Below are 17,230 nucleotides of genomic sequence, written 5' to 3' on the forward strand. Positions count from 1 at the left end.
AGTGCTACCCCAAGCAATGTTTGCATAATTAATATGGCAATGAATCAGCGAATAATATAACTGAATTTAGGTATGTTTATCTAGAAAGTTTCTTATTTTGTATAAAATGCCTATACTCTTTGAAATTTTATTGCACAAGTTAGCAATGTGGCTTTTCCAATTAGGATTTTTATCGATATATACACCTGAAAATCTTGTCGTTAGAACTCTTTTAATAATTATTTTATCGATAAAAAAAAAATAATAAATTGCTAAGCAGCTGGTGCTTTTTACCATAAGGATGAAAAAGAATCCATTTAGTTTTATCAATATTTAATGATAGTTTGTTTAATTTAGACCATTCGGAAATTTTGGTTAGTTCAATGTTCATATTGCTAAAAAGTGCAAAAATGTTTTTATGAGAAAGAAATAAGTTAGAATCATCAACAAAAATAATTGTCATTAGGTTAGAAGCTTTTGGTAGATCATTAATATATATTAGAAATAGGACGGGTCCTAATATGGATCCTTGAGGAACTCCACATGAAATATTTAAAAAAATTAGATGATACGTTATCATCCGCATAAACAAATTGTTTTTCGATTATTTAGATAACTTTTAAGCCAAATTAATATATTTCCAGTAATTCTGAACGACTCCAACTTTTTAAAAAGAATTTTGTGATCAATAGTATCAAAAGCTTTTGCCAAGTCAATGAAAACACCTAAAGTAAATTGAGAATTTTCAAATGAGTCAGATATATTTCTTGTAAATTGTAAAATGGCATGTTCAGTGGAATTGTTCCTTTGGAATCCATATTGATTGCTGTATAATAAATTGTTTATAGTAAGATAATTATAAATTTTATTGTACAAAATTCTTTCTAAAACTTTAGAGAATACAGAAAGTAGTGAAATTGGACGATAGTTACTTATATTCTCAATGTCACCACCTTTTAGTATTGGTACGACTTTTGCTAATTTTAGAGCTTGTGGAAAAATTCCCTGTTTAATTGATATTGAAAAAATCTTAAAAAGTATATCTTTTAAAACATCATGTAATTATTATGTTTAACCATGTTTGGCAAAGGGTGAGATGTACTTTTTTGCTGCCAGTAATTTCTCTTATTATAGTGCGCTTAAAATCTAATTTACATTTATCTAGTAAACTTAAATTATTTTTTTTTTTTTGTTTTTTTTTTGAGGCTTTCAAAAAGTTTAGCGTAATTTTTATGTATTATTTTATTTTTATTTGTTTTACATTTTAAGTAATTTTTGTTTAATTTTTAAAGACTTACGCAAACCCTTTGTAATCCAAGGCGATTTAATACTTTTAGCTTTGAGATTTAAATTAACATCAGGGAAATTAGTGTCGTAAATATCATAGAAAGTTTTTAAAAAGGAGTTATAAACTAAGTTTGTATTATCAGAGGCGTTAATAAAACTCCAATCAATTAAAGATAATTGTTCTTAAAAGATTCAAGGTTTTTATTTGTAAAAATTCGCTTTTTGAAAACTCGTTTTTCATTAGGAAGTAATTTATTATCTATATTTATAGAAAAGAAAACAGGAAGATGATCGGATATGTCATTTTTAATTATGCCTTTTTTTAAGGATACGTTAAAAACATCAGTGGTTAAAATATTATCAATTAAAGAAGCACTTGATTGAGTAATTCTTGTCGGTTTGCTAATTAAAGGAATCGCACCATTTTCGAGAATGTCATTATAAAACTTTTTAATGTTATTATTGACGTGGTATTGAAAACAATCTAAATTCAGATTACCCAATAAGTAGATAAATTTATTTTCGCGGTTACTTTTTTTAATAACGTCATTACATAAAAAAAAATTAAAATTTTGAATTTCACCTAAAGGTGGGCGATAACAGCAACATAGAATTTCATTTTTTAATTTATTGGTTAAAATTTCAATTGTTAAAATCTCTTTATCAGCATCAGTGATGCTCATGTCATGCCGGGTAAAATATTGTAAGTTATTTTTAGCATAAATAAGACCGCCTCCGCCACGCTTATTTGTTTTTCGCGCCAATGAAATTACATTAAAACCCGGCAGTTCAAAATTGGTAAAAGAATTTACGTCATCCGAACTGCACCATATTTCTGTTAAGCAGATTATATTAAAATGGTTACTAGTTTCTTCAATAAAATTACTAAAGATTTCAAAATTTTTTTTCTTCGAATATTAATGTGAATTGCGTTAATATTATTTTGATCAAGAAATCCTTTAATTTCATGGGTATAAAAGTAGTTGCATTGATTTTGCAAAGCATCAAAATCAGTAAAATAATTAAGATCAGGATCAAATTCCTTGTCTAATAAGAAATCATTAGTTCGAAAAAAATTATAAAAACTAGACTCAAAATTTAAGGTTTCATTAGAATCCATTTAATTTTTGTTTTTTCATATTCGAAATGAGATCAAATAATTTCTTTTATAAATCCCGTATGATAAATTTATTATATACAACTTGAGCGTACTTACCCTTTGCCTTTAAATCTTTTGCCTCATTCAGGAGTTTTTTCCGCAATTCCAGCGTATGATCACTATAATCTTCATTTATGTAAACCTTTTGAGTCCATAACTTCAACGTCGTATATTTTCCTAAAATCGTGGCTTTGTCTTAGTAGTTAAGAAATCTTACTACGATCGATCTATTTTTTTTTTTATTATTTTCAGGTAATTTTTGACAACTTTTTCCCTTTGCTATCCAAGGGCTTAAAAGGCTTTTTTCTTTTAATAATTTTGTAACTTTAGGAAATGCTTTGTTATGATATTTTAGAAACTTAGCTAAGAAGATATCATAGGCTTCATCAGCATTTAAATTGTAATAGAGTTTCGTCCCATTTTTCAAATTATATAATATCATGAAAAGAATTAATGGAGGTATCGTTTATTAGTCGTTTTGTTACTTTCATTTTGTGAGAATAAGACTGGTTGCATTTATTTGAAATAATAAAAATCGGAAAGTGATCCAAAATATCCGTTTTAAATATTCCTGTTTTTTTTTTTTGGTGTAAGAAATTCATTGGTACAAACTTGATCTATTAATGTTGCACTAGTCTTAGTTACACGCGTGGGTTTATTGATTAATATGTAACTAGATTGAAAAAAGACATTAAAGAAACTATTAATGTGCTTATTAACGTCATAATCAAAAATGTTGAGATTAATGTCTCCAATATTATAAACACTTTTATTTAAACTTGATTTTTTTAATTTTTTTTTTAATGTGGTCTTTAAATGCATTAATTTTTTCTGTAGACGGTCTATATAATACATGTACAATTATATTTCTTGAGGTTTTGTTAACGATTTCCATGCATAATATTCGTAGTCATTAGTGGTTGAGCTTATATTTTGCATAAACTTGTATGATAATGTGTTAATAATAAATATACATAAACCCCCACCTTCCTTGCCCCAACCTCTAACTTGGAGTACCACATTGTAATCAGGTATTTGAAAATTTGAATCATTTTCAATATTTTTATCATGACATCATGTTTTGCTAAGGCAAATAATTTCGAAACTAATTTTGATTTTATATAAAAACTGTTTTAATGATTCAAAATTTTTTTGAATACTCCTAATATTAATATGGAGAATTGAAATGAGTTATCGTCTATTCCTTCCGTGAAATTTTATGAGTTTGAGTTATAATATAATGGGCTAATATGTTTAATTACTTCACCGTTATTATAAAAATTAATATCAGGATCCGAACTTTGATTTAAAAGTGTTGAATTATTAATTATCAAACGTTTTAAACTCAAAATCGGATCTGTAAGATTTTATTATTTAAAATATTGTTATTTCTTAGTAAAACCTACATTTCTGTTTTTTGCATGAATAAACTACTTATATTTATTTTAAAAATATATATATATGAAATACCTTTGGAGATTAGCTTTAAATAGGGTAAAATGAGTAATTGTTAAAAATTTGCGTGCCCGTATTGACGGCTATATTTTTCATGATTTATGTTGCATATAAAATGGCATTATATCTCCCTTTTACACAAGCTCTTCTAAAAAATATCAAATTTAATAATATATTAGTTGTTAAAAAATCTACAGTGGTAGTAACACTTATTAATTTTTTTTTAATGTCGGTAAAAATTTAGCCGGTGAAATTGAATCGTTCAAAAATTATGACCATATAAAGTTTGCTACCCCTTCAAATTGAGGGGGATTTAAACTTTATACGGTCATAATTTTTGAACGCAAAAATTGTTTTACTATGAAATTTAAAATTTATTGATAAATATAAGTCCAGTTGAAAATAGTACAAAAAATATTTCATCAATTTGTTGCTCTCACGTTTCGGACACGGGGGCGAAAATATTTGGAAACTTTCTAATCTTGTTGCAAAAAACTCTTATGTCAAGAGAGAGCATGCTTTGTCATATCTAGGCGTAGTATTAGACGCAAATGTAAGGTGGAAGGATTACAAACATATAATACAAAATAAATTTACTTTTATTTTATTCATCGCTATTTAAATGCTGCACTAATGTATCCAAAAATAAAAAGCGGCTAATTGAACAAAAACACGCTGTAAGAATTATTGGAAATGTAGATCGCTCCTCACACACAAAATTTCTTTTTAATAAATACAAAATACACAACTATTAACTTAACATTTATCAAATTTAGTATTTTAACTTAACATTTATCAAATTCTTATAATTACGTTTAAAGTTGATAATAAAATGGCACCCATGTTATTTAACTCATTCTTTTTTAAAATAAATCTATTTTACCCTATTTTACCTATTTTCAAATAACAACTATATTTAACTGAAAACAAATTATTCTGCTGATAAGTTATCAATCGATTATGCTAATAATTCTAGACTAAATTATGAAGCATGCTAATGATCAATGAGTTGAAAACTATTTCTTTCCTTGATCATTTTAAAAATAAACATAAACAAAAACTTTTGATAATTGAAAACAAAGTGGCCCCTTTCTGAAACTTTTAAAATTGAAGTAATTGTTTTACTTGCATTGGAAGTACCAACGTGTCGTTTTTTATTTGTAATATTATAAGTTGCCCTTGAGTGTCAAAGTTTTATGACCATACGGAAGATTTGACAAGTGTTTTGCATTGCATTACGGTCTTTTCTCTTCATTTAAAAAAAAAAGAATGTACAAAGATAGTGTTGTGTGTATCTTCTGTTGACATTTTTGACATGAAATATTCCTTGGTTTGTAGGATCACTTTCGTAAATTGTTAAAATGACTTGTAAATCAATGACGTTAATTTGTCTAAAGTTATGGGTGTGCAATATGGTTACAAATTCGGAATTTTCCCAAATATCGTTTTGAAACAAGTAGATGACGCTCGTACCATCTTTGGGTATGAGTGCTAGTTAACAAAAATCTTCTGCGACAAGTAGATTGCAACCACCATACATGAAGTAATTACCATGTACTTCTTTCATGAGTAGGTCCAATATTGTGAGTGTTTCTCCCAAGATCAACAACATTTCGTCAATGAGGTACACACCTACTTGTTTTAGTCATTTGCAAGTTTCACTTTTAGGATTTTTCAAAACTGTTCCAAAGGTCACGTGTCTTTCTTTGTAGGTAGTGATGCAAAGCGTGTTATGTGATTTCATTTGAATAATTTTTTGCAGTAAAGCCAGTAGTTGCAGTAATGAATTAACATTTTCCATTTTCCGTAATGTATTTTTAAATTTGTTGAAATTGTTCTTTACAACAATTATATAACTAAAATTAAAATTAATAATAGGCGTTTACATCCAACACATGTTGTTAAATATCTTGGTATTTTCATAGATCCGAACCTCTCATGGAATTTTCATGTAGATGAACTCCGTAGGAAAGTTAATCGAGCTAATCAGTTGCTAATCAAATTATTAATCGAGCAGTTGCTGATCAAATTAAGCAACTGTAATATCAATAAATTGTTATAAGCTCCGCGTCAATCAATCCGAATAATAAATTTTCAACTCCATAATACAGAATCTTTTAAGATTTTCAAAAAGCTTAAAATTCCTACTTTGTCAGCACTTGTTAAATTTGCTAATCTTCTTTTTGTTTTTGACTCCCTAAATAAAAGTTTATCTTCCTCTATTACAACCTTCTTCACTGAAACTTGATTTATACATTCACATTTTACCAGAAACATCAATAATAAAACTAAATGTACGTCCTTATAAAACTTTGAGGGATGGTAAGTATTTAATTACATATCAGAGCATTAGTGAATGGAGTCTTGTGTGCATTGTGAATGAGTTTGAAAAATTAAAACTTCAAAATAGTTTATCTTCATTTCTTTATTTAAGACAAAATAACTTTAAACAAATTAAAAACAAAAATTTTATTTTAATTTTCTATCATTATTAACTTCTTTTAGTTTTCTTATTTTTCTTTTTCTTCTTCATATTTTTATAGAGACTTTATTGTTTTTGTCAATATTATTTATTATTTTTAATACTGCTATTTTTATCATTACTATTATTATTATAATTATTATAAATATTATTTTTCCTGTTACTTTTGTTTTATTGATGAATAAAGTTATTATTGTTATCACTATTGTTTTTTAATTTAATATTATTAATGTAATTATTTGGCGTCACTCCTTTGATCAGGTTTCTGCATAAGTGATTCCTTCCTTGTCAATCAATTATTTATATTTATTTTTAATAATGATATTTTGGTTTTATTATTTGTAATATATTTAGATATAAATAGAGATATTTTTCTTATTATTGTTATTGTTATTATTATTATTATTATTATTGTTATTATCATTATCATTATTATTATTGTTATTATTGTTATTATTGTTATTATTGTTATTATTATTATTATTATTACTATTATTATTACGTTCTGAATGTCTTAATAAAACAATTTTCGTAAGGAGAGGGGCCCAAAAATATTTTTGGTCCAGGACATTTTTATCCTTTCCAGGACCCTGGCCTTATGTAAAATATATACGCATATCTCGATAAAAACACGAAGGGGTATAAATTTTTCAAAAAGCATGGGGTTGCACCCTACATCACAGAATTCGCTGAAATTCGGCAAAAAGGTTTAAAAATGTAAGTTAGGAAAGAATGTAAATTTTTTTCAAAAAATTCTCATCCCTTTAAGAGTTACAGCAACTTGAAGTTAGTTAGTTTTTAACTGAAAAATGAGGGGGGAAAAGTGTTGGAAATAGGTTAGTTTACCATTATCCTTTTAACAAGCTTATGGTAATGTTGCGAATCTAAAATTTGGTACCAAAGGAGTTTAAAATCAGCTGAATCTGAAAATCATAGTCTCATATCTGTCAAAACAATAGAATATAGTTTATTGTTAGATCCACAAAACGCACTTACTAACAACAATAAAAAAGGACATTTACAAGTATAGCTCTAGAAAAAATCTGACTGATGGAAAAAACTTTTGGTTTTGATTTTCTTAAATATTTGACATATATCTACTTTGCGAACCAAATTTTTATTGGCCTTATGTTTTGTCGAGAAGTTATTAATGTTTTGGTTTTTCAATTTTTCTAAAAAAATTTTGTAAAAAAAAAAAAGTTCGCAAATGTATTTTGATATTGAACTAAATACAATTATTTTTATTTTTAAATTAAATTGGTCTAATTAATCATAATCTATAAATTAATTATATAATTATGTTTTTTTAAATCAACTGACTATAATTATTAGAGTTAGTTGATTAAAAAAAACAGTATACATGATTAAATTATTTACAAAGTTATTACAAAACATAGTTCAACATTTTGTAAATTTATAAATTTGTTAGTTGTTATTTTCATTACATAATAGTTATTTCATTTTTGTTACATAATAGTTATGTCATTAAGTTAAACAATATTATATAACCTTTTATTCTTAATTGTTTTATTTTAATCAAATAGTAATTATCTCATCAATAAAAAAAAAAGTAATAAAATGACATACAAATTTCTAATAAATATAACCATGTTAAGTTATATAGCTAAATAAAATTATATTTGGTTATATTTTAATTTCACACAAAATTTTTGTAAATAGTTGGTAGAGAATTGGCAATAATTAGTAGGTACTTAGGCATTTAAAATATGTCTGTTAGAACAAATAGCTATTTCTTCAAGCAATATGTTCCTTATAAATACAACTTAAATTTTTATAGTGGACATATTGTTTGTGTTTAAGTGTGATTTACTTGGTAGGACATAGTATTTAAGATTTCTTGTTTTTAAGTGTTTAGACTGAGATTACTCATTATAGTTTTATATGGATAACAAAATAAATTGCTGCTTTGTAAATAATTATGGAGCTTGTTATAAACAGTCATATACCCAAGTTAGAAATCTGATTGAAGATATTGACAGCAATGTTAAAAAACTACTTGTAAAACGAACAAATATGAAAAAAGAACAAATCACTAGCATATGCACACATCATTATGATATATTAGTTGTAAGATATGAGGGTAATCAGAAAAGTTGTTGTAATCCATTTCTGACTCACCAAAAGGTGTGTAGAGGTAAAAATTTATATATTTATATTTCATTAATAATATCATTCTTAATAAATTGTTTATAAGTTTTTTTAATAATTATCATAATTAAAAATATAACTAATTTTATAGTAATATAATTACATAGTATAAATAACGTTATTTAAGTAATGTAATTACTCTTTTTTTTTCAGCATCACTACGTGTGATTACAATGCATACTGTGTTAGAAGCAGAAACTATAGGTTTAAATCTTACACCTGGAAAGAAATTGTGTCCAACCTGTCGAAGTAAAGTTATGAAACGTTTATCAAAAAGTACGAGTGAAAATAAAAATGATGAAGATTTTGATATTGTTAGTGAAACGTCCATTCAAAATAAAAAAGAAGATGTGGATACACACTTTACATTTGCTGGAGTATCTCCTATTAAGGTCAAAGGATTGCATAAGTCAGGTAAAATCAGAGAAGGTAAACGAAAATTGACAGCATTAACAACCTCCATTAAAAAAAAGGTAGCCACTTCCCTTAATATATCAGAAGAAAGTTTTGAAGAGCAGTCAAATTTTGTTAACGAGTATATTGAAAAAGCAAACTTGTTTGATAACATGATGGTATCACTAACTAACAAAATTGCAGAGTCTACAGCAATATCTAAAAAAATACAACTGACGACACTTGCTCCAACAGACTGGTCAATAAAAAAGGTTTCTGAAACATTACATGTAAGAAACTATGTAGCTCGAACTGCACATAAGTTGGCATTAGAAAAAGGTATTTTAACTATGCCTAATCCAAAATTAGGAAAAGTTCTTCCTGATGTAACAGTTCAACTGGTCAAGACTTTTTATGAAGATGATGAACATAGCCGTATAATGCCTGGTAAGAAGGATTATGTAAGCATAAAGAAAAATGTTCACATGCAAAAACGTTTGCTATTATGCAATTTAAAGGAATTGTTTGTTGCCTTTAAAACCAAGAACCCAGAAATAAAAATAGGATTTTCAAGGTTTTGCACATTGCGACCTAAATGGTGTATTACTGTTGGTGCCTCAGGAACACATTCTGTATGCGTCTGTGCTATTCATCAGAATTTGAAACTGCTTTTACATCCTCTTGGTTTAACATACAAAGAATTATTACCTTATATTGTGTGTGATATAACTAATAAAGACTGTATGATGCGGAAATGTGAAAAATGCCCTGCAACTAAGAATGTATTGGTTGAAAAACTTTATGATTTACTTGGAGAATTTGAAGATGATGAGGAGGTAGAATTTGATCAGTGGACAACAACAGATAGGTCAAACTTGACACATAATAAAGAGCCAGTGTTTGAATACATCGAATTAGTATGTAGAAAAATGGAAAAACTCGCACCACATTCTTATTTAGCAAAAAGTCAAGCATCATACCTGAGATCAAGAAAAGAAAATATGAATGAGGTAACAGCATTATTTTTGGGTGATTTTTCGGAAAACTATAAATTTGTAGTTCAAGATGAAGTGCAAAGCTTTCATTGGACAAATTTACAATGTACACTTCATCCTGTGATTATTTATTTCAAAAAAGAAGGTATTCTCAAGCACAAATCTTATTGTATTATTTCGGATGATATGATCCATGATGTGAACATGGTATATAAAATTATTGATGTTGTTAGCAATGATATAAAAACAAATCTGCCTCAAATAAAAAATATTGAATACTTTTCTGATGGGTGTGCAGGTCAATATAAGAATTGCAAAAATATTTTAAATCTTTGTTTCCATCTTGAAGATTTTGGATTATCTGCTAAATGGAACTTTTTTGCAACTAGCCACGGTAAACAACCTTGTGATGGGATAGGTGGTACAGTCAAACGTTTAGCAACACTAGCAAGCTTGCAAAGAGATATGGGTAATTATATTCTATCTCCACAAGCAATGTATAAATATTGCCATGAAAACATTGAAGGTGTACATTTCATATATATCTCATCAGAAGATTTATTTTTGGTGAGAAACACTCTTAAAGAACGATTGGATACTGCAACAACAATACCTGGAACACGTAGTTACCATCAATTTGTACCACTTGGCCATCAAAAGGTAAAAAATATATGTTTAATATACCTTTTACTATCTTTTAAAAAACATGCATAACTTTTGTTGATCAAATAGATTTTTAATTTGAGCAGATCATTGTCAAAAATATTTATATTTTATTTTGGGCTCGCAATTTCCTTTCAATGCATTTAATAAAACATCTTTAACAAAAATGAATAAATGCATATGTTATTATTTTGCTAGGTAGGCACAAAGCTATGCAGTGTTGATGAAGAATTTGCTTTAATTCATGACTTTGGAAACGTCCAGATAACAACTGTAAACCTAGTACCAGGTGATTTTGCCTGTGTTTCCTATGAACAAAAGTGGTGGATAGGAGTCATTGAAGATATTAATCTGAAAGAAAAAGACGTGCTTGTAAAATTTATGTGTCCGAATGGTCCTGCACGGTTGTTTAAATGGCCACCAATAGATAGCCAATGCTGGATTCCAGATGTCCACATCATTTGCAAAGTTGAGGTACCAATAACAAAAACAGGGCTTTGCTACTATTTAGCCAAAGACGACTTTAAAAAAATTGTTTTCCTAAGGAAATAGAGATTATTATGTCTTATCCATACTTAGACCTTATGCTTATGTGTACAACTTGTAAATAATGTGAATGTAAAGCATGTATAAAATCACTAAAATTGAGTATTTCTTTTTTATATTTTTTTACAATTTTAAATAACATGAAAATAAATAAATAAAAAAAAGTAACTAAACTGTTAATTTCCGATTTGATTGATTGGTAAAAGGTTGGAATTGAGTGTCTGGTTTAATAAATATCACAAAGTTTTGTGTCCACATCAATCATCAATAATTCCTTAAGTAAATGTAAGGCCAAAATAAAATTGGTTCGAAAAGTAGATGTTCATCTTATCTTTAAGAAAATCAAAATTAAATTTGTTTTCTATCAGTCAGACTTTTTTTATAGCTATAATTGTCAATGCCCTTTTGTATCGGCATTATTGAGTGTATTTTATGGATGGTAAAATAAAGTACATTGTTTTCTTTTGACAGATAAAAACCTATATTTTTTGGATTAAACAGGTTTTAAACTCTTTTGGTACAAAATTTCAGAACTGTAGCATTACTACAAGCACCTTATAAGGGTAAAAGTAAATGGAATAACTTTCGGCACTTTCCCCCCCTCATTTTACAGTCAAAATCAAGAAAACTTCAAGTTGCATTAAGTTATAAGCGAATAGGAATTTTATGAAAAAATTTTACAGTCTTTGCTAATATATATCTCTAAACATTTGTGCCAAGTTTCAAAAAATTTGGTGATGTAGGGTGCAGATTTGTGTTTTTTTGTGTTTTTTGAAAAATTTTTACTCGAAGTTCAATGTTTTTTTGTAATATATTAATTTTTTAGTCTCTTACTGAAGATAATTTACCACATATAAATAGTAATATAAGGTTGCTTTACGATGTATTGTATATTTTATTAAACATTTCATATTTTAATCGTAGAAATAACTACCATATTTATTGTATAAACTTTTCAAAGTTGATGAATATTAACAATAAATAGCTCTAATTAATTTTTTATTTTGTATTTTTTACTTATGCATCTTTACTTATTGTGGAGCCCAGGACCTTCAGGCATGGCAGGGGCCCGGGGGAAATCCACCTAACTCCTGGGCCAGTCCGATCCTGCTTTTTGCAATAAGACATTAATAAGATGCCCTACTATGATCCTAATAGGAGTTTCAATTTTTCAAAAATGTATTTTTTAAAATTGAAAGTCTCTTTTCTTATTAGCAATTTTAGGGCATTTAACCAGGACGTTCACGCCTCCTTCAATGCCAATGTCAAAAATGTGTATCCAATTCAAATGTTGCACTAATCAAATTGTCATAAACGTAAATCTTTAGGATAATATGATAATGAGCAGCCGTGGCGCAGTGGATAGAGTTCTGGCTCAGAACCCAGAGGTCCTAGGTTCGACGCCAGCTCCAGCCCAACAAGCGACATTGGTACGGAAGGAGGCGTGAACCTCCTATTAAATGCTCTTCCGCGGTGCTCTGTGATAAGACCGTAAGGACATCCGGGAGCACCTAAAATAACTACAAAAAAAAAAAAAAATACTATTATAAAATATTAAAAAATTTAACTCGTTTTACAATACGACTCTTACGTAAAACAACACGGAGCCCACGGAGAAAACGAAAAGAATATGAAGTCCTGAAGTCCACGATAGAGACTAAAAGACAAAATTAAAGGAGCGATATATAAAGAAAAAGTTGTAATCCATTAATCAACTAAGTGAATTTATTATTTATTTAAGAGAATTTCTTTTAAAGATATGCGTTAGGATTTATTAAAAACTAAGTTGTAACTTTTGGATCGTTTGTCGATCGTTAACTACAAATTATTATTCTTTATTATAGTTGTTTATGTGATAATTGCATTTTATTGTTGTTTTGAAATATTTATTTCATAATTATTAACTAACAAATTTATTTAAGATACTGAAAGAATTTAATTAAGAATATATTAAGAAAATTATTTAAGATATTATTAAGAAAATGATTTAAGATATTATTAAGAATTGAGGTTCATAAAATTCATTTATTAAGTATAATTGTACACAAAGTTATTTAAGTTAATATATAAAGTTGATATATAAAAATATATAAGTTAGTATATATAAAGTCGAGGTCAAAGGTTATATTATTATTTATTATTATTTTTGCTACGAGGGTTCAATTTGACTGGACATTTTGTTGATACGAGGTTTTATTCATTCATCGAGGTCTCAATTTGAAAAGGTCATACAGTTGTATTTAAAGCCACATACCATTTATATATATATAATAAAGTTATTTATTTCTTTTCTTAATATTATTATGTCTAATCTTGCTAATAAACGTAGAGGACGAACGGTGGCCGTCAATTCAGTCAGGCGTATTGTCGAGCAAGCTAGCAATTTTATGGTTAGTGGTTTGCACAGAGATTGCTTGAATGAGTTGACGAGTCTGAAAAAAAAAGCCATTGATAAGTATTTGAAAATTACACAGTTTGATTGGGTGGATGAGGAGTTAGAACAAGAATAAATTACGAGTACAGAGTTTAACATTTTTTATAAGCGATTTATTTTAGGTATCGAAGATTTTATTAATAAAAATAATGTAAATGATATAAGTTCGAATAAGTTTATTAGCAAGACAATTAAGCTTCCCGCTCTTAAATTAGAAATCTTTGACGGTACACAAGAAAATTGGCAAACTTTTTATGAAAATTTTGATTGCGCTATAAATAAGAATATGGAATTGTCTGATAGGGTAGGGTGGGGCAAGATGCCCCCCTTAACAAACTTTAGCGTATATAACAAATACTTTTACATTTTCTTGTAATTTTTCTTTTTAATATCAAAGTCTACTTATAAGAGAAGACATTGGCAAGATAAAATAACTACTTTATTACTGGTGATGAACTTTAAAATTAAAAAAACTAATAATTGTGCAAGGAGACATTTTGCCCCAGCCGTGGGGCAAGATGCTCCAAAGAGTGCATCTTGCCCCAAACCTTTTAAACAGTTGTTAAAAATAACTATCAGTTAAAATAAAAGCTATTAATAGTTCTTTATTAAAACTCTTTACATTTTATTAAAATAACTGAAATATAAACACTGCAATTATTCTATGCAATTGTCTTGAAGATAAATAATTTTTTTTAATTTATATCACTAACATAAATGTTCAAATAACATATACATGATTATGATTCACAGTAGTAGCATAAGTCTGAATCATCTGGACCACATGAAAAGTGGTACCAAGATGTACATTTACTACATTGTGTCCAATCATCAAATGGTGGCACATTGTATGGACAAGAGCATATGGTGCATAGAGTTGTATCAGTGATAAAAATTTCAGAGGCAGAAACCATATCTTTCTTCTTTTTCATTTGTTTCTTTATGCCATTAGGTCTTTCTGCTTTCAGCTTTTCAGGCTTTTTCACCTTTTTTGTCTTCAAATTTATTGATTTCATTTTTTGCTTGATCACCTTATTAAGTGCAGCTTTTTCTTTACGCAATATGACTGCTTGTTGCTTTTTTTTTACATTGTTTTCATGCTCTTCTAGTCGCTTCTTGAAAGGTGAAGAAGTAAGGTTTTTCTCTTTTGTTGTCTTAAAACAGGAATTTTGGGACGTGGAGAAATCTTTTCCAAAATATTTAAGGGAGAATTAAAGCCAAGATACTCATCAACAATTGGCAAAACTGCATCATCAACGGCCTTCAATTTTGCAGCTGTAGTTGTTGTGCTCATGACATTTGCCAACTGTATAGGTGCAACAAGAGGAAAATTAGGCAATTCACTAGATTGCTGACAGATTTTCAATGGCTCAGCTTCATTAGTGAGCAAAGTTGCTTCAAAGGCTTCATCATTAAAAAAAAGGTCATTTATTGGGTACAAACCAGAGCATCTAAAACCATTGATTGCTTTGTCAATGTTTGCAGTAAAGTTGTAGACAGTTGCAAAAATACCTGCCATGTCAAAAAATGAAATTCTACGCCCCTGATGTGATAACATCCAGTTGCTTGCTGCTGTATTGTAGCCAACTTTTAATGGTTTAAAAAATGTACGATCTAAAGGTTGCATTTTGTGTGTACAATGAGGTGGAAGAGTTATGAGATGGATCCCATTGTCACGACAAAAGTTAATGTCCTCAAGTGTTTTGTGACTGTGATGACCATCAAGTACAATTAATTGCTCATTAGTTTTAGATGCATTAGTCACAGCAACAAAATGTGTTAACCATTCAATGAATAAAGATGAATCAGTCCATCCACTGGAGCTAACTCTAATAATTGAGCCTGAAGGTGCACCAACAGCCAGCCTATCAGTCATTCGCTTACGGGGAAATATAAATAAGGGTGGGACATAAGTGCCACTTGCACTCATTGCACACACAACTGTCACAATAGCACCTCTTTCTCCACTAGTTATTTTCGAAACTTGTCGTTTGCCTTTCGTTGCAATTATTTTTCCTGGCTTATGGACATTTGTGATTCCAGTTTCATCCATATTCCAGAGCTGTTTGGCTGAAAACTTATGTTCCTCAAATAATGACTTGTATACTAAAAAAAACTGATTTACTTTTGGTTTATTGAAGCCAATGGCTCTGCTTATACTTGTGGCTTGTGGAGTTCGAATAGAAAGTTGTGGATTGCAAGACATGAATCCTCGCAGCCAATCCACTCCTGCCATTTTTGACTCTTTATTAAAAGGATTATCGATTCCCATTTGCTTAGCAAAATCATATGCTAGGCAACGCACATCTATAGTTGTCAAGCCAAATAATGCTGTTTCCATAATCTGAACTTGTGTAACAATCTTTAATTCAAATTCTTTACTAAAAACAGGAAATTTTCCACCCAGAGACAAACCACCAGCTACTTTTACTTTTCCATCTCGATGACATTGTAATGTTTTTTTATTAATACTAAATTCTGATGCAACATTCTTTAGACTGCAGCCCATCTTTATTACATCTAATGCTGACTTTATTCTATCATTTGTTGCACCTCTCTGTGTTTTTCGCACATAATTTCTCACCATTATTTGTAATATTTAAATATGTATCTAAAGAAATATTAAAACCTTAAAATTTTAATTATATAAACATACCAACACATACACAGTATTATATAATTATTCAATACATTATTATTTTATACATTACATAACATCTATAAATTAACTCTCTTTGAGTTAAATAAGAACTTATTAAAGTTACATGTACATACAAAATTACTCAAGATTATTAACAATAACACGATGTTGCAATTATTAATGATGTTGCATGCTAAACACAGCTCCTTTTAGTAGAAATTGTATTATGCGCATGTAATAATATATGAAGTTGTATTGATACAACTTCATTCAGCTGAATGCAATGCATATTTGTAAAAGTTTTACAAATATGTATTGAACTGCAGCAATAGCATGTGATACAGCTTCATTTTACTTAGCATATACATTATAACATTTACTTAATATATAAAATTATTTTAAAAAGCTATTTATAAATATGTATAATAGTTATCAACATATAAACCAACATATAAACATTGTCAATAACTAAATTAGTAAACGCTTTTATGTTCTAAACACACTTTAAAAATGGTAGAAATTCCGTAAAACCACGACGCAAGAAGCCCTTTGAGGGCATCTTACCCCACGTAACCGAGGACATCTTGTCTCATCTGTAGTGAGTGCAAGTTTAATACAAATAAAATTAATTTTATTGCTAAGTTATAAAATTTCTTGACTATATATTATTGTGGGATAAATTCTCTATAAAACAACACATTTCTTACCTTAATCGCATAAGTATTGCCAATCCAATAAACATTCAAAATTAGAAGCAACTTACTAACAAAATACTCCAAAAAGTAATAAACCAGTTTAAACCTCACCTACCAGCAATATTAAAAACATTTTCTATTACACGATTTTGTTTTAACTTTATGAATAGTATTATAGAGGGATAAAACATTACCGTCCTATGATACTCTCACATAAGCAAAAAGACTTCTTGCCCCACGGGTCATCTTGCCCCACCCTACCCTACCCTACCCAACCCTACCCTACCCTACCCAACCCTACCCAACCCTACCCTACCCTACCCTACCCTACC

The 17,230-nt window shown here is 28.5% G+C and overlaps 2 protein-coding genes across 3 annotated transcripts; one reads left to right on the forward strand and one right to left on the reverse strand.

The window, feature by feature from the left end:
• The first annotated feature begins 7,063 nt into the window (after positions 1-7,063).
• LOC124808242 (uncharacterized) lies at positions 7,064-11,226 on the forward strand. 2 transcript variants are annotated; one of them, XM_065811301.1, is made up of 3 exons: positions 7,064-8,517; positions 8,685-10,579; positions 10,781-11,226. In XM_065811301.1, exons 1-3 carry the CDS (start codon positions 8,265-8,267, stop codon positions 11,132-11,134), a joined length of 2,502 nt encoding a protein of 833 aa, XP_065667373.1. In that variant the 5' UTR covers positions 7,064-8,264; the 3' UTR covers positions 11,135-11,226. The 2 variants fall into 2 exon arrangements, with proteins under 2 accessions (XP_065667373.1, XP_065667374.1); XM_065811302.1 differs by having other exon boundaries at positions 8,257-8,507.
• Positions 11,227-14,667: 3,441 nt separating this feature from the next.
• LOC136087898 (uncharacterized) lies at positions 14,668-16,149 on the reverse strand. The gene has a single exon (XM_065811522.1). It carries the CDS (start codon positions 16,147-16,149, stop codon positions 14,668-14,670), a length of 1,482 nt encoding a protein of 493 aa, XP_065667594.1.
• Positions 16,150-17,230: the final 1,081 nt, after the last annotated feature.

This window comes from Hydra vulgaris, chromosome 12, assembly GCF_038396675.1.
Source record: "Hydra vulgaris chromosome 12, alternate assembly HydraT2T_AEP".
NCBI lineage: Eukaryota > Metazoa > Cnidaria > Hydrozoa > Anthoathecata > Hydridae > Hydra > Hydra vulgaris.

Bases quoted from the DNA above. Each gene is read 5' to 3' on its own strand.
- LOC124808242 (XM_065811301.1), top strand. From the start codon at position 8,265: ATGGATAACAAAATAAATTGCTGCTTTGTAAATAATTATGGAGCTTGT. The intron at 8,518-8,684 runs GTAAAAATTTAT...TTTTTTTTTCAG, and splicing joins TCACCAAAAGGTGTGTAGAG to CATCACTACGTGTGATTACA. The intron at 10,580-10,780 runs GTAAAAAATATA...TTATTTTGCTAG, and splicing joins TACCACTTGGCCATCAAAAG to GTAGGCACAAAGCTATGCAG.
- LOC136087898 (XM_065811522.1), bottom strand. From the start codon at position 16,149: ATGGTGAGAAATTATGTGCGAAAAACACAGAGAGGTGCAACAAATGAT.